Source organism: Narcine bancroftii, chromosome 2 (assembly GCF_036971445.1).
Source record: "Narcine bancroftii isolate sNarBan1 chromosome 2, sNarBan1.hap1, whole genome shotgun sequence".
Taxonomy (NCBI): Eukaryota; Metazoa; Chordata; class Chondrichthyes; order Torpediniformes; family Narcinidae; genus Narcine; species Narcine bancroftii.
In genome coordinates, this window is record NC_091470.1 from 324,481,879 (window position 1) to 324,504,555 (window position 22,677).

The 22,677-nt window shown below is 40.2% G+C and overlaps 1 protein-coding gene across 10 annotated transcripts in view; it reads left to right on the forward strand.

The window, feature by feature from the left end:
• Positions 1 to 22,677, forward strand: part of gra (granulito) — a 97,516-nt gene that overhangs the window by 40,590 nt on the left and 34,249 nt on the right. For all 10 annotated transcript variants that reach the window (XM_069921950.1, XM_069921951.1, XM_069921959.1 and 7 more), the window contains 2 exons: positions 10,475 to 10,610; positions 21,677 to 21,789. In XM_069921950.1, coding sequence (XP_069778051.1) covers positions 10,475 to 10,610; positions 21,677 to 21,789 — 249 coding nt within the window. The remainder of the gene's footprint in view (positions 1 to 10,474; positions 10,611 to 21,676; positions 21,790 to 22,677) is intronic.

A 22,677-nucleotide genomic window follows, 5' to 3' on the forward strand; every position in this document is an offset into this window, starting at 1 on the left:
AAGCTTTCTTTATAATCCTGTCCACTTGCAAAGCCACCTCAGGGAACAATGTGCCTGTATCCTTGGGTCTCTTTGCTCCTCCGCACCCCTCAGTGCCCTGCCACTTACAGTGTACTTTCTTCCTTGATTTGCTCTTCCAAAATGCAATACCTCACACTTGTTTGCATTAAACTCCATCATCCTTTTACTGGCCCATTCTCCCAGTTGGTCCAGATCCCTCTGTAAGCTTTGAAAATCTTCCTCACTGTCCACTACGTCTCCTACCTTTGTGTCATCATCAAACTTGCTGATCAATTTACCATGTTATCATCGAGAATATTGATATAGTCAACAAACAACAATGGTCGCCACAGAGATCCCTGAGGCACACCACTCATCACAGGCCTCTAGTCTGAGAAGCAACCATCCATGACCACTCTTCTGTTTTCTCCTACTCAACCAATTTCAAATCCAGTTTACAACCATTCTATGGAATTCTAGTGTCTTAACCTTCTGAACTAACTTCCCATGTGCTAACTGTCTTTAATCTGCCCTTGACTGTCCAAATACTTGTATATCCTATCTTTCAGAACTCCTTCCAATAATTTACCAACTACTAATGTCGGGCTCACTGGCCTATAGTTACCTTATTCACTTTTGGAGCCTTTCTTAAACAGCAGGATAACATAAGCTACTCTCCAATCCTCCGGCACCTCTCCTATGGCTAAGGAGATTTTGAATATATCCATCAGGGCCCCTGCAATTTCACCACTGGTCTACTTCAAGGTCCAAGGGGATATCATATCTGGCCCAGGGGATTTGTCTACCTTGATTCACTGTAAGGCAGCAATCACCTCCTCCTTAATCTCCATATGTTTCCTGACACTTCTGTTTGTTTTCCTTCCAACCCTATGCACTATGCCAGTTTCCTGAATAAATAACTGATGCAAAAAAATCTGTCTGTGATCTTCCCCATTTCATGAGGCTCCAGACATTGTTTAGCACTCTGATCCTCTTGGTGACCAATTTTGTCCCTTGTTATCCTTTGCTCTTAATATATTTGTAGAAACCCTTCAGATTTACCTTAACATTATCTGCTAAAGCACCTTCATACCTTCTTTTTGCCTTCCTAATTTCCTTTTTTAATATTCTCTTACATTTTCTATACTCTGCAAGTACCTCATTTGCTCCTTGTTGCCTATACAGTTTATACACCTCACTTCGCAATCATATTAACAATATCCCTTGAAAACCAAGGTTCCCTATGCCTATTAATTTTACCTTTAATCCAGGTAGGAATATGCAACTCTGCACCCTCAAAATTTTGCCTTTGAATGCCATCCACTTGCCGGACACATCCTTGCCAATTTATTCCAATTAACTCTTCTGAGGTCCTTTCTCATTGCCTTTGTCCAATTTAGAACCTCAACTTGAGGACCAGACCTATCCTTATCCATGCAAAACTTAAAACTAATGACATTCTGGTCACTGGACCCAAAATGCTCACCTACACAGATTTCTGCCACCTGACCTGCCTCGATCCCTAACAGGAGATCAAGTATTGCATCCTCTCTCATTGGCACCTCTACATATTGATTTAGAAAACTTTCCTGTAGACCTTTGACAATCTTCAAGCCATCTAGTCCTTTTACAGCATGGGAGTCCCATTCAATATGTGGAAAGTTCAAATCTCCTACTACCACAACCTTCTGTTTCTTACATTGGACTGCTATCTCCTGACAGATTTGTCCCTCCAAGACTCTTGGACTATTGGGCAGTCTATAATACAAACCCATTAGTGTGCTCACACCTTTCCCATAACTTAGTTCAACCCATATGGCCTCAGAGGGCATCCACAATGCTGTCCTGTCTAAGCACAGCTGTGATATTTTCCCTGACTAGCAATGCTACTCCTCCCCCTCTATCATTTCTGAAACATCGGAACCCCGGAAAATTGAGCTTCCAATCCTGCCCCTCCTGCACCCAAGTCTCATTAATAGCAATAACGTCATAATCCCAAGTGTAAATTCATGCCCTAAGCTTATCCACCTTACCTACAATACTCACATTGAAAAGAATATATCTGAGATCATTTCTATAATTTACAAGCCTCTGTTTTCTGTCTCTACATGTAGTCCTCACATGACTTACTGACCTCCAGCTCACTATCTGCTGTATCATTCTGGTTCCCCTCTGCCTGCAAGTCGAGTTTTAAACCCCATAGAGCAGCACTTGAAAACCTACCCACAAGATTGCTAGTGCCCCTTCAGTTCAGGTGCAATCTGTCCCATCAGAACAGGTCCCACCTTCCCTCGAGCAAAGCCCAATTATCCAGAAACATGGAGCCCTCCCTTCTTTAACCACAAGTTTAGCTGCATTATCTTCCAGTTTCTAGCCCCACTAGCATGTGGCATGGGTAGCAATCCTGAGATTACCATCCTAGAGGTCCTGTGCTTCAACTTTGCACACAACTCCCTAAACTCACCTAGCAGGACCTCCTCACCCTGCCTACTCTTGTCATTGGTCCTTACATGGACCACGACATCTAACTGCTCACCCTCTCTCCTTAAAATTGGGAGAACGCGGTCCGAGATATCTTGGACTCTGGCACCAGGGAGGCAGCAGAACATTCAAGATCCTCTATCTCTCCCACAGAACCTCCTATCTGTCCCGCTAACTATTGAATCCCCTATCACTACTGCACTTCTCCTTCCTTTCCCTTCTGAACTGAGGGGCCAGTCTTGGTGCTGGAGACATGACCGCTACAACTTGTCCCTGGTAGGTTGTCTCCACCAATCGTATCCAAAAAGGTACACTTATTATTGATAGGAATGGCCACAGGAGTACTCTACTCCTTCTGCCTCTTCTCCTTGTCTCACCTGACAATCACCCAGTTGCCTGCCTCCTGACTCTTAGGGGTGGCTGCCTCCCTAAAACTCCTCTCTATCACTATCTCTGCCTCCTGAATGATCTGAAGTTCATCCAGCTGTAGGTCTAGTTTCCTAACTCGGTTTATCAGGACATGCAGCTAGGTGCACCTCTTGCACCTCTTGCCCCTGACCTCTCACATCCTGCGGTCAGAACACTGGACTGCCCTAACTATGGCCTCCATTACCAAATTACTCTGTTGATTAACTAGCTTAATTAAAGAAACTTACCACTTACCCTACTGGGAGCGAACTCCTCCTCAGCCACTACTCCAGGAAGCCTCTAGAGACAAAGCTCCATCACTGAGAGAGAGCTAGATTTGTTTTGCATTATACGCTTTATCAAGATGCATTAGACTAATTGCACATTCCAAATCGTGAGAGTATTCTAATTTTTAATTGGAAGGAGTTTGAAATCATAGGAAAATGCAGGAATTTTAATCTAGTGCTTGTCCTTGTTGCTCCACATTATGAATATACTGTATGAACATTTATTGTCAAGTGCAAATATTGTTCAGATGTAATGAAAATCCTACTTATTGCAGATACCCAGTAATGTAAAATCCACGAACACAAATATCATTAAGATGCCACAAAAAAAAGATAATAAACATAAAAGGACATCACAGTTGGTTGGCAGTGGTACAGACAGATCTTTGGTCTTGTAATGGTGTTCTGGTTAGGCTGATACAGGGAGATTCAAGAGCCTGATAGCTGTTGAAAAGAAAATGTTCTTGACCTGAGAAATTCTGGATTTTAGGTAATAATTTGAAGAGAGCATGATAAAGGCTTTTGTGATATTGGCTGCCTTTTTGAGTCTGTGCCTCATGTAGATGTATTCAATGGCTATATATTCAGGACCCATGATGGACTTGACTGTCTGCTGCTTTCTGCAGCCTTCTGTGTTCTTGACCGTTTGAATTTCCAAACCTGTCAATATACTTTCCATGATATACTTGCATAAGTTTAATGGAGTATTCAATAGAATGCTGAATCTCTTCCAATTCCTTAGAAAATAAAGGTGCTTCTCACTATTGTCTCAATGTGCTGAGGCCCTTCAATGTCCAATTTTAATTTTTTTTCCAAGAATAGTCTAGCACAGGGGCCCCGAAACTTTTAAGACCATTGACCCCCTTCATGGAATCCATAATCCATAATCCCTCAGGCATGGAATTCCCCCCCCCTCCTCCACGACATTCTTTGTATGTTGAGGGGTGGCAGCACTGGCCGGGGAGGGGTACCACACCCCTCACCCCATCGAACAAAGAACACACATCTTTCTTTTCTGCTCCATCCACCCTCCCTCATTCTTCCATTTGTTCTCAACTTATTAATAAGCCAAAGCCAAATACAACATGACAGCTGCCAAGGCCAGCTCTTGCAAGAGCTTTGCCACCCTTGCCATAGGTGCCTTTTTCCATAGATACACCCCTGCTTCTGCTTTCGACCATAAAGGCTCAATGGAGCCTCCCCCCCCCCTCGTGTTTATCAAATCTTTGGATAATTTCAATGACCCCCAAGGGTCAATATCAACCACTTTGGCGACACCTAGCAAGTCAACTTTAACATTCATTAGCAGGGCAGGAGCATAGTTGCAGAATCTAGAGTTACAATTAGAAAGATCAGTTAATACATGGTAAAAGGCCACAGAAAACCACTGTTGAGGAGTTTGTTCATTGGCCTGATGACTAATAAACAAACTTCAAGCCTGTTGTTGTGCAATTTCATACGCTTAAACAATATTCCCAATGGGAGGAGGGAGAATTGGTGTGTCTGGGGTAGGATGAGTCATTCAGCCTGTTGGTTGCCTTATCTAGGCAGTAGGAGGTATAGATAGAGGTTGGCATGATGTTCTGACCTGCATTTAGCACCTATTGTAACATTGCAATCTTGATCAGAGCAGCTCCCATTCCATGCTGTAATGTACCCAGCTGGAATGCTTTCAATAGTACACCAGTAGAAGTTGCTAAAATGACATGGCAGACATGTTGAAATTCTTTAGCCTTCTAAGAAAGTATGCTTTCTGGACTGTTGTCTCATTGAGGTTGGTCCAGGTCAGATCTGGTATATGTACTGCAGCACAATGCAATAACATACTGCGAGAGACTTCATAAAACAATCAACAAGATCCAATAAGTCAGGCACACTCAGCGGGTCATGTAGCATCCAGAGGAAGTTAATGGTAACCAATGTTTCAAGCCTGGGCCCTTAGTCAGGTATAAGCAAAAACAGGTAGGCACCAGAATGAAAAGGTGATTGAACTTGCTGAATTTCTCCAGCACGTTTGTGCATTGCACTTGACCCAGTCATCTGCAGAATTTCTTTTTTAACTCCAATAAGTTGGGAAAAAGTGCTTACAAAGGATTTTTGCAGTACATTCATAAGCAGATGTCTGAATTTCTGGCAATCTACTGGAAAAATTGGAATTGTTGTAGGAGCAGGATGGGTCACTCACTCTTTTGAGTCTACTCCATCGTTCAAATCATGGCGGATGTACTTTTCCTCTCAACCCCACTCTCTTGCCTTCTCCCCATAACTTTTGACACCCTTACTAATCAAGAACCTATCAGCCTTCAAAGATTCAATGGGCTAAATGATCTAATTCTGCTCCAATGTCTTATGGACTGAATGCACTGTAACCAAATTTGCTGATGACTCAAAGATAGATAGATAAGGAGGACACAAAGCCTGTGAAGGAGATAGAGAAAGGTTAATTGAGATAGCAAAAAATTGACAGATAAAGTATAGTGTGGGAAAATGTGGTATAATCCACTTTCAAAGAAAGAATGATAATGAAAATTATTATTTAAAATAGAGTGAAAATATAAAATGTTGCAGTACAAAGAAATCTGGGAGCCCTAGAACATGAAATTGAAAAAGTTAGCATGCAACAAGGATAATGGAATATTGAATTTTATTACAAGGGATATGGACCATAAAAATAGCAATGTTTTAATGCATCTTTACAGAGCATTTGTGAAACTGCACCTGGAATACAATGTGTAATTTTAATGTTCATATTTGAGGAAGCTTCTCTTGCAACTGACACAGCACAGAAAAATTCACTGTTAAGTTTGGAGATCAATGGGTGACCTTTCAAAAAAAAGCTTGAGCAGGAGGAGCCTATAATTCATTGGAATAATTCATTTGTGTTGAAATCCTAAATTGGAGAAAGGCTAATTTTGAGGAAATGAGAAAGGATCTCGAATTTAAATTTTGAAAGAATTGTTGTGTTACTAAAACAAGTAGGTTTTGGAAAATATATTGTCATTTAGGCAATATATTTTAATACAATTGACCCTTCCAATCAAAGTAATTGGAAGAATTATCCATTTATTTAAATCATCCTCAATTTTCCAAAGCAAGGGAAGATAATTCAACGTATAAATTGTGTAAGTTATTATCTATCTTAATACCTAAATGTTTCATCACATTAAGCAGCCACTTAAATTGAGAGTCTCTTTTAACATGATCATAATTCCCACCCGTAAGTTGCATAACTAATTGGGATAAAAGCTGAGAAAGTCCCAAAAATTCCAATTTAGACTGCAATTTTTGTAATGAACTCGCTGGGTCTGTCAGATCTATCAGAAAATTGTCAGCAGATAGATTGATTTTATGTTCTTCCTGGTTAACCCTGAAGCCTTTTATGTCTGGATCTTGGTGGATAGATTCCGCTAGCGGTTCAATAGCCAGGACGAAAAGGACTGGAGATAATAGACAACCTTGTCTACTAGATCTGGGACAATGGGAGCTGATGAGATTTGGCCATTAATGATTACTTTCACTTTAGGCTCATCATATAGAGCTTTAACTCATTTAATAAATACCTCTCCTGCGGGGGAAATCACATGACTTGTAGGACATAAGACGTGATCTTAATCCTCACGAGGGAAATAATTAAAAAGAATATTTAAATGAAGTAAAACAAAGTTTGACAGGAAGAAAAATTGTAAGAAAAAATATATTTACCTTTTGAGATGTATTCGGATAAGAAGAGAATTGTTGTTGGAGTGCATGCTGGCATCACCAAGGAGATTGAAGTAAGGCCTCCGTTGCAGAAGGAATCTGGATCTAGAGTTGTGATGAAATCTCTATGAAAGGTTGAGTTGCAGGGGACACCTATGGATACATCCCTCCTGAAGACTAGGAAAGATGGTATCCGACAGCAAGGAAATACACAGTTGTACACGCCTGAAGTGATCTTTCAGAATGTCACTGCTATGATACAGAGAGTAATGGATTGGAATTATGCCCAAGAAATAAGAGAAACAATTGGAGGGAAAGAAGAGAAGCAAAAAGAAGCCATTGATACTTCAAAACCAAGAGCAAGTTAACCATGAGATTAAACAAAGGGTTGCAGGGGGCAAGTAATTTTAAAGAAAATCCACTTGAAGGAGTTGTAAGAGAGATGTTGCAACAGATGAGAGAAATGAAGGAAGAAATATTTGAGATCTCAAGTTAAACATATGAATACAAAGTTTATTAAATTGACAGCTGATATGGAAAAGATCCAGGAGGTGGGTAAAATAAGGTTAAAAATGTGGTCGCAAAGATTGAAAATGTTCAGGAGAGAATGGGGAAATTGGAGGATGAAGTTATACTGGGATCTGCTGAAAGGAAGAAATATTTTAAAAAAATGATAATGTGGAAAACTAGTAGAAGAAATAATATTAAAATTGTTGGATTGAAAGAAGGAGAGGAACAACAAGATATGATTGGATTTTTGCAAGGATGGATACCTAAAGTTTTGGGGGTGAATAAATTTGAAAGCCCTTGAACTCGAAAGGGTGCATAGAGCCCTTAGGCCAGACCACAATCGGATGAAAAGCCTCGCTCTATAGTGGTTAAATGTTCAAACTATCAAGATAAGGAAAAAAAATTAGCTTTGGCTTCTGAAAGAATCATAATGAGGAAAAACCCACTTTAGTATCATGGATCAAAGATTTTTTTTATCCAGATATTAACACTGGCTGTGTTGCTTCAAAGCATTCCTGCAGGCATCATTTACTTTTGTTGCATCAGAGAATGACAGGCACCTGGTATATTCAATGATCAGGGATTCTAAGTTGTACCCAAAAGCGATGAACATCCTGAAGGGCCAGTACCTGAGGAAGGTAAACCAGGTTTATGCGAGACATCTCTTAACTACCTGAAAACAGCGACCCAGGGAATTGAATGCTGGAGTACCTCCAGGCTCTATGAGCTCTCGGACAGGCCTGTGACTACAAGGCCATAATGTACATGGAGGACCTGATCAGAGACACTTGTGTCGTGAGCATCAGGTCTAACTAAATCTAGCAAAGACAGTTGGAGCAAAGTGAGAACTTGAGGAGGGCAGTTGAACTGGCAGGCACGCTAGAGGTGGCCCTCCAGAATATGGAACCCTACTCAGCAGACAATGCGGCTGCCTCATGGTTGCCCCTGGTGCTGCCATCTTGGGACATGGGAGGGCCGAAGCCCTGTGGAACGCCGCCATCACCATGTCCTGCCAGCAACCCAACCACAGCTGCTGTACTCCATGAGCACTAAAGGAAATGCTGTCCAGCGAAAGATGCAGTTTGCTCTAACTGTGGGAAGAAAGGATATTATGCAAAAGTGTGCAAGTCCAAGTCATCCAAACCCAGCAGTGCCCCATGAGAGCTGCCATCTTAAATGCCGCCATCTTTGAAATTCAGCAGCGCGGTATGCGAGCCATGGGGACTGCCATCTTGCACGCAGCCATCTTGGGAACGAAACAGCAATCCAATACTGGCCTCCATCATGTTGGATCAAGGTAGTCCTCACCAACTCACCAGATTGATGATAGACATCCAGGTAAACAGCCATGAGACGAGCTGCCTGTTTGACAGTGGGAGTATGGAGAGCTTCATCCACCTTGATGTGGTGCAATGTTACTTCTTCATGACCAGTAAGCCACAAAGTCTCTTTGGCCTTGAAGTCCCATATAGCAGTGTAGTGACTCTGACCTTGTGGGACACGGTCTACAAAAACTTTAAACTTTATAATTTGTGGCATGCTACTGCAGCTGGACTTTCAATGCAGCTGGACATGTATCCTCTTACCTGCATATCTGATATGGTAAACCAAATCGCTCAATATCAGATATTCTCCATCATCGATCTAAGGTCAGCATACCATCTGCCTGGAGGGCCGCCAATATACTGGTTTTGAGGCAGATGACCACCTCTACCATTTCCTGAGTGTTCCCTTCAGTGTCACCAGTAGAATCTCAGTCTTCCAGTGAGAGATGGACTGAATGGTAGACCAGAATAAGCTGCAGGCTACAGTCCCATAAATGGACAACATCACCATTTGCAGCTATGACCTGCAGGATCATGGCACTAACCTCCAAACGTTTCTCCAGACTACCAAACTCCTTAACTTTACATTCAATAAGGCTAAATATGTATTTCACACAACCCACCTTGGTATCCTTGGGTGTATTGTGGAGAATAGAGTCATAGGCCCCAACCCCAATTGTGTGTGCCCACTTTGGGAACTCCCGCTTCCCCATAGCCTCAAAGCCCTGCAAAGGTGCCTGGGCTGCTTCTCCTACTATACTCAGTGGGTTCCCAATTAACAAGGCCCGGGCCCTTGTTAAATCTGCCTCCTTTCCCCTGACATTAGAGGCCTGTGTAGCCTTCAGTTACATCAAGGCAGATATTGCCAAGTTTACGATGCACGCTGTGGATGAATGAGAGCAAAAAGCAATCAGTGTCTCTGTTAAAGGTGGCCCAGTGGAAACAGCACAAATGGCTTCCTGTCACGGGATTCAAGTGTGGAAAATGGCTTTAGATTCACTGGTTCATGATTATTTCTGCTTTCATATACTACTTTCTTCTTTTCAACTCAGATCTGGGGGCCCACCTGCAGCATGGGATTGCTGGCATGGCATTGGAGCTCTCTCCTATTTAAAAGTAATCCATCTTGTAGGCTACAGTGTCTAAACTAGTTAGTGTAATTTAGAATATTACAGGATTAATATTATTGTTGGGAGCATTTGGGATTATTATTTTCCTTTTGCAAAAAAGTTAAATTTCTAAATTGGACTTTTAGTTAAAGGCATCACCAGAAGGTCTCAATTTATTAATTCCTCAGTATTCTAAGAAGCAATCAAATTAACCACAAAATATGAATCATATATATGCCAGGTTTGAGGTAGTATTTTCTTTTCATTTCAGGATCAAACTTTATTGGTAAGCTAATTAAGCTAGTTCTCATAGCTATTTCTCCTGATACCAGACCACAAATGACCAAAATTATTAAATTAAAATGGTAAAACATCTAATAAATTGGTCAAGAACAAGAAGTGAGGCAAATGGAATATTTTTGGCACAATGATGATGGGCTTCATAGATTTAATTTCTTTAAATGTATAATGCCTATCATTAGTTTGCCAAAGTGCTAACTCTGAACTGTGAATAGAGGAAGTGGGTACATCAGAAATATTTAATCTCCCAGTATGTTTTTCCTACTTTTCAGTTTTGCTTTTCTTTGAACAACATAGCAAATACGTGAAATATGCAGACAATTGAGACAAGTTACTAATGTTTAAAATGTTGCAGACTATTTCAAGAGGATATGCACAATGGGAAACCAAGTGGAGTAATAGTCCATCATTTAGAAGAAAACACTATCTTAAAGGACAAGAACGATCAATTGAAAGACGTCATTCTGGTCAGGGAGATGGCACAAAGAAGGGTAATTGTATTGTTTATACATTCAGGTGTATATTTCTGAAATGTATTGCAAATGAGTAATTTACCACTGGAGCGCCCTTTTCAAAGTGATAAAAGAATGCTAATCAGTTAGGATAGTTTTAGTCAGGAATGTTCCATTCCTCATGCTGTGTTTGTGACATTAATGAATATTTTAGAGTTAGATTAATTTTATAAAAATTTTAAGTTTTCTGTTTAATCATTGATCCAAAATTGATTTTATTCTAATCTAACTTTGTCAATTGTGTGGTGGAATGTAACCTATACAAAGCATGGAACGATTTTGGTTGGCTATTGAAGGCTTACAATTTTTATTATATATAAAATGAATGTAGAAAATCTTACTGGTTATATATAAGCACATTTAAATGAGATAATTATTTGTCCTTTGAGATATATATATTTGTCTAAAAAGTCACATTTTGTGAACTTTTTTAGGGTTAAATTTATGGGGTCAACTTTTAAATAGATTCTACTTTTGAGGAGCTGAAATTCAAAAGTACCGTACAGTAGCAGAAGTCCAAATGATTCTGAATGAATAAAGAACTAAAACACAATTAATTAAAGTAATAATGCAGAGTCTGAGCATCTACCGTAATACTGTGCACATGGCTCCAACTGTAACATACTTGCTTGCATCACAAAATCTTTAACCACAATTTCATTTAGGACTATGGTATCACTTTCATTACTGTATTTTGGTTTTTAATGCATTCAATACATCTTAAGCCACAAATTATAAAAATAAATAATGGCAATAGAAGCAAAAATAATTACTGGTTGTAAGTTTTATTTACGGTATGCATTAAGAAAATGAAGTAAACATTACTGTAATATGGATTTCAAACACAAAAATTTATTAGAATCCTCTAATATCATACTCTACAACATCTTCAGCACCAAATATAATTGTATGGATCCTCTTCATCCTTGCTGTTAGTAGTCAGAGGTAGTAAGTAGATCATCCGCTTCTTCTTCATTTCAGTCATCCCATAGTCTTCTGAGCCATTCAATGCACTCAAAATTTCACATGTCTTGAATGATTTGACAATAATATCAGTTTTCATTTTCTTTCATGAATTAATAATCTATTCACAGATCAGATACAGCGATTGAGCTGCATACTGCCTCCTTTACTCCACTTCATTCTCATCAAATCCTTATATGGCTTATTGATACTAACATCCATTGGTTGCAAAATACTTATAAGACTGCCGGGAATTACATCTATGTAAGTGTTGTGATTTGGAGTTCATCAACAATATTCTTCACTAGATATGCCCTAAACTGATCCTGGATGAGTAAACTCTTTTCCTTGCATAGTTCATCAGATTGTAAGTTCCAAACTTCCTTTATCCATTTTTTATATCTGTCTTCATCCATCCAGCCCTATAGATGTACATAGATGAACATTTATTTTGATAATTTCTCCTTTGGCAGAGCTTTGCCCTGAAAAACAACTATGGGTTTTAATTTAGTACCATCAGTCATACAAGAAAAATTTAAAGTAAGCCTACTATTTTGTGGCCACTGGTTTTCACTGTTATGAACTAACAAAGGAAGAGAAATGGAAAATTCACCTGCCACTGATAAATTCAAAATAATATTTTTATTAATCTATTAATAGGATAACATTTCTTACTTATCTCTAAACTTTAACTTAATTCCCACTATGTGCAAATGTAGATGTGTGTGTATGTGCCAAAATCCAAACCATTACAGATTGAGCTTGTCTGAAAAGTCCATTTTAAACTTCAGCATCAAACATCTTGTGTTGCTTGAAGATTTTAAATTGCAGTTCAAAAGCACTTTTAAACATTGTATTCAGATCCCTTTAAACTCACAAATCTTTTCATGAGTTGCCTTTCAGAATGATTTTCTTCAAATGAGCTTTTTCACAAGTTTCCCTCTATCTTGTTAAGGTTACAGAACTGTGATCTTCATTTGTTTCTTAATCAAGAGTAAAGTGGTCTTACTTTAAAGCCATGATAAATATGATAAGGATGATACAATACAGAACAGCATCTCTCTCCTCCATCCCCCTCAAGACTATTTTTTTTTACCCCTGTGTCTTTCACAGGATGGTCAATTTCTTCAGTCTGGTTCCAAAATGTCTCTTTTTGCCTTCAGTTATAGGTTTCTCTGAAATCATGTGACATGACATCACCACTGTTTCAGTTTCATTTCTGTCCAAGACACACATCATGGTAGATAATCTTTCTCCTTTCTTCAAATTATCACTTCATATCCACAAAAATATCTGACCTCGTCAAGTCTGAGCACACCTCAGTCAAGGAAGAACTTGCTTAATTGCACAGATGCCAGCATAATGCTGTGCATACTACCATTGTCCTGGAAATCAATTAAGATCCACTTCAGTTGCATTATGATCTGGTTCTGTCAGACTCAGCAACACTGAAATGGACTCTCTGAGTGTCTGTAAATATGACGTGACCTGTGTGTGACCCTGTCCACCATAATTAACTTAACTAAGACATATACTTTAACATTAAACCAAAGATTAACACAAATCCGTTACATCACCAGTACTATTTTTTCTCCTTTTTAGTTCACAGTTTGATTTTCAGATATGTCACGAGTAATGGGTGTTTCATACTATGATGATATGGATACCTGCCATTTCATCACTTGACCACAAGGTGTCACCTGTGACCACCCACGAGAGAAAAGTTGAGCCAATCACCTATTGAATACTTCTGACCTTCCTGATGAGAGGCAAGGCTGTGTTAGGTTTCTTGGTTGATAAAGTTCCACTTCAATCTCACGCTCTACTTGGTTGATGTGTCACTACACATACAAGTTCCCAATCCATGATAACTTGTAGCCTTCTTTCTACTGATGTCTGATTACCAACTGGTAAAACTGTAATATTGCTTGATCAGCAGGCAGCTTTTGCAAAATCTTGGTTCTCTGCGAAGTATAGACATACCACCTCATGAACTTAGTACACCATCCAGCACATTTTCCATCTGACAATTTTCTAACTTTTTTCCCCCATTTTTGGCCACTTGCTAGGTATACCTCTGGGAACACACTTTATTTTCCACAATGTCTGGTTTGTTTGCTATCTTTCTCCAGTTTCTCACAAATGTCTCTTGCTGCTACAGAGTAATTTGTCTTCTCAGCAATTTCAATAACTTTTAGTTTAATTGCTGCTATATAATTTTTTTTCTGGAGGGCATTTTTACGCAAAATGTCAGCGAAATTTCAAAAGAACTGAGTTCAGTTGAGCTGGAAAGAGAGATTGTGACCCGACTTCGCCCTGACACATTTTTACATTTTCATGCAATATTTTTCTATCTGTTGTCTGGGAAGAACTAGGGTTAACCTTTACATGAGATGTATGGAAAATGCCAGATTTTGGAGCAAAAAATAGGGGGTCGACTTTCACATGAGTACAGTATATATGGTAACTTCCTGTTTGCAGTTGTATATTACATGTATAATAGAGCAGGCAGGAGATTGTGCAAAGATGATAGAGACACCCAGATGGTTTTTTGCCTCCCAGGTGCCAGAGTCAGGGACATCTCAGATCAGATTCATAGCATTCTGAAACGGGAGGGTGAGCAGCCAAAAGTCATGGTACATATTGGCACCAATGACATAGGTAAGAAAAGGGATGAGGTCCTGAAGAGGGAATATATGGAGCTAGGTAGCAAGGAAGCTGAAAGGCAGGATTTCAAGGGTGGTAATCTTGGGATTGCTGCCAGTTCTATGTGTTAGTGAGGGTAAGAATAACATGATTTGGCAGATGATTTCATGGCTGAAAAACTGATGCAGGGGCAAGAGTTTCAGATTTCTGGATCATTGAGATATATTCTGGGGAATATAAAACCAGTACAGAAAGGATGGGTTACCCCTGAACTTGAGGGGGACCGTGGGGAGGTTCGCTAGGGCTTATGAAGAGGGCTTAAACTACTTTGGAAGTGGGATGGGAACCAGAGTAATATGGCAAATGATATACAAGTAGATTCAGTGTGTAGTGAGACTGTAAGGAAGGACAGGCAGTTGATAGGGAAAGATTGCAGGCAAAAGAATTTAATGTGGTACTTTGGAGACAAAATTGAGAAGAATGATGAATACAGGACTGAAGGCCTTGTATTTAAATGCACAAAGTGTAAGGAATAAGATAGATCATATTGCAGCACAATTGGAAATTGGCAGGTATGATGTTATGGCTGAAGGAAAATCACAGCTGAGATCTGAACATCTGAGGATACACTATATTGAAAGAAAAGATAGAAGGGATGGAGTGCCTCTTTTTTTTAAAAATAATGAATCAAATCCTTGAAAAGAGGAGACATGCGATTGGAAGATGTAGAATCTCTGTGAGTTAAGAAACTCTAAGGGTAAAGAGATAGAGTTTATTTACGTGACTTCAAAGAATTGTCAGGAGGTGGCATACAAATTGCAAAGCATGCAAAAGGAGCAATATTATGAATCTCATGGGGATTTCAATATGCAGGTTGGTTAAGAAAATCAGGTTGGTGCTGGATCTAAAGAAAAGGAATTTATAGAATACCTTCAAGATGGCTTTTTAGAGCAACTTGTGGCTGAGCTGATAGAGAAGAGGCCTTACATCTCTTTTGTTCTTCATATATCTGAAAAAAAATTCACATCCTCTTTTATGTTTCTGGCTCGCTTACCTTCATATTTTTTCTCCTTAATGGTTTTTTTAGTTTCCTTCTGATGGTTTTTAAAAGCATACCAATCCTCTATCTTCCCATGAATTTATGCATTCGCTTTTTGCTCGCCTTTGCTTTTAAGTTACCTTTAATTTTCCTTGTCAGCTCTGTTTAGAACACTTGGGATGAATTTGTACTGTGCCTTCTTACTTAAGCTCAGAAACTCCAGTGACTGCTGCTCTACTGTCATCTCTGTTTGTGGCTGCTTCAAATCAAATTATACCAGCTCCTTTGTCATGTCTCTGAGGTCTCCTTTATTCCACTGGTATACCTCCAATTTTAGCTCCCTCCCAAATTGTAGGGTGAATTCTATCATATTATGATAGGGCTGGTAGAACCCAGTTGGTAAAGTTCTTCTATAACTGACTGGTAAGGATTACCTAGGAGTTGTCAACAAAATGGCACGAGTGTGCAAGTCAGCTTTTCAGCAACCAAGAAACGTGTAAGTTGACAGGCACTACTCTGGGGTAGCTGCAGAAACATCCCTTGGGTTGTACAGTTAACTATGCCTCTAAACTTGCACAAAGTTTGCCTACTGAACAAAGGGATAGATGTCATTTGGGATATAATGGAGTGTTGAGACATAGTTTCCATTAAAATTAACAGAAACAGATGATAGCTCTACCATTGGGATGCTGACAATACCAACTGTAACATTAATGTGATTAGGTGTGAGCTCCACAGGGAGGGGTGGTGGTGTTACAGAAGACATCCACTAAAGCTGGTATTATTTTATCCCCAATTTAAATCTGAACAGGGAGATTTTCTTATTGTTGGTAAATTTAATCCTAGTCACATGTATCCTTGTGATACCCCTATGACATCGGATTGGGATTTTACATTTAAATATTAAATTTAGACATACAGCACGCTAACAGGCCCTTTCAGCCCATGAACCCATGTTACCCAATTATACCCAATTGACCTATAACTCCTGGTACATTTTTTTGAATGGTGAGAGGAAACCAGGGCCCTTGGGGAAAACCCTCACAGACACTGGGAGAATGTACAAACTCATTAAAGACAGTGCAGGATTCAAACCCCAGTCCTGCTCACTGATTCTGTAATAGTGTTGTGCTAACCATTACACTAACCGTGCTACCAATTGTTAAAGATAAAGGAAGCAGGTTGCAGAGGAGGAGTCAATATCTCAGGTTGTGTTGGGGTGCGAGGTGTGGCTGTCCAACAAACACGTGCCCAATGCCCTTTCTGATCACATCGGCAGCATTCATTTTGTGACCGATCACAGACTGACAGTCCCCACCTATTCTGAAACTGTAGACTCCCCAATCCTCATTTCCTCCCTCGATCTCCGCTTCCATAGTTGGTCTGTTTGTAGAACTGACCCGTGTTCTTATCCTTTTTGTCACTAATGGGAAAAATGTGATCCCTAGCCATATTAACCAATGTAGTAGTAACTTCAGCCAGTATTTTGTTTGCAATTCAGAATTTCTCATTTTAAAAGTTGGGGCATGTCTTAGAAACATGCAATTTAGCAAGGTCTGAATAGCCAGTGGTAGATTATCTGCCAAGAGAACACCAGCATGGTCATACCATTTGTTCATACCTTGCCAGAAAATCTAGCACTGGTTTCCCTAGCTGGGGCAAAGTTCAAGTCACTTCTCCAATGTCCCCAGCCTTTGTGCAGCTTGCATAATAGACTGTCATCCTCTGTTTGCCAGCCAGTGAACCATAGATCTATTTCCCTTTCACTGTAATACATCACAATTTTGCCAATCCCTATAAATGTTGTAAATTTGGGTCATCTAATTATGGAAGGAAAGAGGGGCTTTTAAAGGATTTGGGGCTTTGATATCAAGGTCCTAATTTCTGTGAGAGTTCAAGGATTGAGGGCTAGTGTGATGCCTACCATTGATAGAGAAATAGAGTTCCTGATCAGAATCCAGTGAATCAGATTTTACAGATAGTGTGACCTGGTTATTATATTTTTGGTCTGCCTTCTAATGGGGGAGCTCTGGGCTGAGGAGTATTGGATACAGTCCGAGCAGCTACAGCGACAACATCATCCACATTGGGATTCTGGCGGGTGGCAGCAATAGCTATAAGGAGTTGGTTTAGCTCTTCAAACTACCCATCATTCTTTACAAGGTATTTTAGGTACTGAGATGTAGGTGGATCAAGGAACAAGACGAAAGACCTCTCTTTTTCCTTCTTAGCCACATCCCACCATATCTGAAAACAATTTAATATCTCATCCAGATCCCACTTAGGAACTCCATCCCCATCACTTGTTTTATCCCACCAAGTTGGAATCGTGAGCCACTTTCACACTTGCAAGTAATCCCAAGAATTAATGACAATTGGGCCTTTAAAGTGTCTAGTGTGAAATTAAAATCAGCTCTTCATTGGAGTCATATGATGCTGGGGATTGACTGTCTCGATCCCTAATACAATCCCCAATCAGGCAAGTATAGAACGGGTAATTACATTGTGGTATTAAAATGACCCAAGTTTTTGCATGAGTGCAGGAGCGTGAAGAAAGAAGAGATTAAAAAGGTATAAACCTTGCCATGGGACTGGGTGGGGGGGGGGGGGGGGGAAGAAGAAATAAATAGCAATAACAAACAATTTTTAAATAGCGTGGGAAAGTTGATAGTGTTATTGCACACTATAAAGACTGGTGGGTGGGGGGGGGGGAAGCTACCAACTTTCCCATACTGCAAAAAAAGTTGACCATTATTGCTAACATTTTCCCTGGTCCCTTATAAACATTTATATAAGTTTGCACAACAACAATAGGGGATGAAGGGCTCATACTGTGCTGTACATAACATTTAATTATGTTATAATTAGGCACAATTTTTGCAGAAAATCTTTGCAGACGATGCCGCTTTAGTTGCCCATTCAGAGCCAGCTCTTCAGCGCTTAACGTCCTGTTTTGCGGAAACTGCCAAAATGTTTGGCCTGGAAGTCAGCCTGAAAAAAACTGAGGTCCTCCATCAGCCAGTTCCCCACCGTGACTACCAGCCCCCCCACATCTCCATCGGGCAAACAAAAATCAAAACGGTCAACCAGTTTACCTATCTCGGCTGCATCATTTCATCGGATGCAAGGATAGACAACGAGATAGACAACAGACTCGCCAAGGCAAATAGTGCCTTTGGAAGACTATACAAAAGAGTCTGGAATAACAACCAACTGAAAAACCTAACAAAGATTAGCGTATACTGAGCCGTTGTCATACCCACACTCCTGTTCGGCTCCGAATCATGGGTCCTCTACCGGCATCACCTACGGCTCCTAGAACGCTTCCACCAGCGTTGTCTCCGCTCCATCCTCAACATTCATTGGAGTGACTTCATCTCCAACATCGAAGTACTCGAGATGGCAGAGGCCGACAGCATCGAATCCACGATGCTGAAGATCCAACTGCGCTGGGTAGGTCACGTCTCCAGAATGGAGGACCATCGCCTTCCCAAGATCGTGTTATATGGTGAGCTCTCCACTGGCCACTGAGACAGAGGTGCACCAAAGAAGAGGTACAAGGACTGCCTAAAGAAATCTCCTAGTGCCTGCCACATTGACCACCGCTAGTGGGCTGATATCGCCTCAAACCGTGCATCTTGGCGCCTCACAGTTCGGCGGGCAGCAACCTCCTTTGAAGAAGACCGCAGAGCCCACCTCACTGACAAAAGACAAAGGAGGAAAAACCCAACACCCAACCCCAACCAACCAATTTTCCCTTGCAACCGCTGCAACCGTGTCTGCCTGTCCCGCATCGGACTTGTCGGCCACAAACAGTCCTGCAGCTGACGTGGACATTACCCCTCCATAAATCTTCGTCCGTGAAGCCAAGCCAAAGAGAGAAGAGAATTAGGCATGATTTATTTTGCTCAAATATATGATCATAATACTGTGATGGATTATGTTATGTTTTATATTGTATATAGATATGTTTTAGGAGCCGTAGGTGGTGCCGGTAGAGGACCCATGAGCGATCCTAGAACGCTTCCACCAGCGTTGTCTCCGCTCCATCCTCAACATCCATTGGAGCGCTCACACCCCTAACGTCGAGGTACTCGAGATGGCAGAGGTCGACAGCATCGAGTCCACGCTGCTGAAGATCCAGCTGCGCTGGATGGGTCACGTCTCCAGAATGGAGGACCATCGCCTTCCCAAGATCGTATTATATGGCGAGCTCTCCACTGGCCACCGTGACAGAGGTGCACCAAAGAAAAGGTACAAGGACTGCCTAAAGAAATCTCTTGGTGCCTGCCACATTGACCACCGCCAGTGGGCTGATAACGCCTCAAACCGTGCATCTTGGCGCCTCACAGTTTGGCGGGCAGCAGCCTCCTTTGAAGAAGACCGCAGAGCCCACCTCACTGACAAAAGGCAAAGGAGGAAAAACCCAACACCCAACCCCAACCAACCAATTTTCCCTTGCAACCGCTGCAATCGTGTCTGCCTGTCCCGCATCGGACTGGTCAGCCACAAACGAGCCTGCAGCTGACGTGGACTTTTTACCCCCTCCATAAATCTTCGTCCGCGAAGCCAAGCCAAAGAAAGAAAAAGAAAGATATGTTTTAAACGAGATAAATTGTGCGATTTTTAGTTAGGTCACACACAGATCTCATTTAAAATGCCACATCTCTGCTAAAGCCAGACAACCCAGACTCTGAGTGCCTTTGCAAAAACTTGGAAGAATTCCTACAGAAAGCTCACAAATAGGTGTTAATTGAACATAGTGTGGAGTAATGGATTATTGATTTGGAAAGCAATAGATGAGCATACTCGAAGGTTAGGTCTGGTACCACAGTCTGTCTAAATGCAGTTTGCTGTTCTAAGAAGGTCATGTGGTTTTTCAAGCAGAGAGGGTTAAACAGACTTTCATCAGAGAGAGAGAGAGAAAATGAATTGAGTTCAACAGTTCAGCAGCAGCAGTTGGGATTGGAACAAAACAAGCTGGCAAGCTTGTGGAAAACCTCTATTTTGAAGACTGGTTGTGAGTTCTTAGTTCAGCCTGTTCAAAGCCCTTGTGATTCATACAAGAGGAGATGGCTGACTGTATAATGTTTCCCTCGAAATTAGGGAAACAGAAAGGAAATCTGTGGTGACCTGAAAGAAAGGTTATCATCTGGAAAACCCTGATGAGGCAAGTTTCTTTGGCAAGACACTGAAGTGGCTGATGAGAAGGAATCAGTTTGTGGCCAACGAGCAACAAATCTCTCTCTGAAAACCAACAAGAACCTTCCTGAGCAGTAACCATTTACTTTTCAAGCACCAGAGCCTGGTGAAGATTCTTAAATGTTGCATTCTTTTTGTGTATATTTTATTTATTCAGCATATATAATGTCAAAAATTAGGAACATTATAACATATTTACATAATAAAAAAATTAACAATTATATGTTGAAAATCTATTTATAAATACTAAAAAAAATACAAGCTTAAAAAATACCCACAGTAACCCACCCTCCCCCCCAAGTTAATCTAATCCCTGGTCAAAGCCCTTGTGGTCTATACAAGAGGAGAGGACTGGCTGCCTATTGTTTCACTTGAAATAAGAGAAACCAAAGAACTCTGTGGTGACCTGAAAGAAAGAGGTTATCATCTGAAAAACGCTGGAGTGGCTGATTACAAAGAAATCAGTTGTGGGTGTCCAGCATACAACAAATCTCTCTCTGAAAACCGATGAGAACCTTCCTGAGCAGTAACCATTTACCTTTCAAGCACCAAAGCCTGGTGAACTTTATAAATCTTACATTCTGTGCACAGAATAAGAATTGCCTGCAACCAGTGAACTTGGAGGAATGAGAAAAGAGATTGGACTGTGAACCAAATAACTTTTCTGAAATTATACATACATTACATACACGTGCACTTAGAATTAGAAGGCGGTTATGTTAGGCGAGTTAAGTCAATAGTGATAAGTTAAAGTGTGATTCTGTTTTCATGTTTAAAGATAATTAAAAGCAATTTTTGTTAAAGTAACCATTTGTCTTGGTGAATATCTATTGCTGCTGGGTTTTGGGGTACTCTGGGCTTGTAACAGAGGATAGTATTAAGGAGGACCCTAGTAATGACTTTCCCAGTTGGATTATGGCATCTAATTAGATGTGTAACAAGGTCAATTGGCCACCATGAATACGTTTTGAATTCTCATCTAGCCATTCTTATTTACATGTTCTTTTTGATTGAAAGATAGAAACACAGAAAGAGGAGCAGGAGTGGGCCATTTGACCCTTCAAGCTTTCCCCTCATTTGATGTAATTGTGCTCAATCACCAAAATTCTTTGTCATTCTTGTTTTCTTTTTATATCTTGTTTTCAACATAAAATTTAAAGAAATCACTTGTTTACCAATTCAATCTATTTTCCAGATGCAGAGAGGATAACGTACAGCAGAGAATTTCTAATGAAAATTGCCACCCTGCCGATTTCAAAAGAGAAACCTGAGTTTTTGCCATCTCTTCCTGTGGTATTAGAGAGGCCAGTAAGTTGTGCCCTTTGGCAGTATTTCATAAAAATTGGTCAACTGCATTGTAGGTAACAGTGATGGAACAATATTTACAATTTTTATCTTTTGTTCTTGAGATAATAAGATGAGAAAAGTTTAAAAAATGTACTTGAACTCAATGTAAATTTATGGTGTGTCAATTCCAGCAATCTTTTTCAAAAGTAACAATACACATTTTGAAAGGAAAAATCATAAATGAACATATAATTCATGTAGCTCCTGCTTTTGATTTATTTCATACTTATTTGCCTTTCCATCAAAAAGCATTTTTATTTATCTCTATTTTCAACCAACAGTTCTCAGCATGAAATATTACAAAATTAGACTTTCAGCTCACAGGTTGGATAATAAATGAACAATCTTTGGCAGTTACTAAATCAATAAATTTCTGGAAAGAAATTAAATAACTATTGTAATGAGGGCATGGAGAATGCTGAATTTTAAATCAACATAAACTGCCAAATATTGGGAGGAGGAAAACCAAAGCAAAAATATTTGTTGACCTATTACTTTTTCTAAGCCATCCACATGACATTTGATCTGGTCTGGCCAAATGGCTGACGATTATGGCCTCGGGTCAAATACGTGAGGAGGGTAAATAATCAGTGCTTTGCCAGAAAGATTAGAAGAAAAGGAGGTGAATAGGAATAGTATAGAACCAGGGGCACAACCTTAGAATAAAAGGACTCACTTTAGTACAGGGATGAGGAGAAATTTCTTCAGCCAGATAGTGGTTAATCTATGTAATTAATTGCCGTAGATTATTCTGTAGGCCAAGTCATTTGGGTATATTTTAAAGCAGAGGTTGATAGGTTCTTGATTAGTAAAAGCTTCAATAGTTCTTGGAAGAAGGCAGGAGAATGT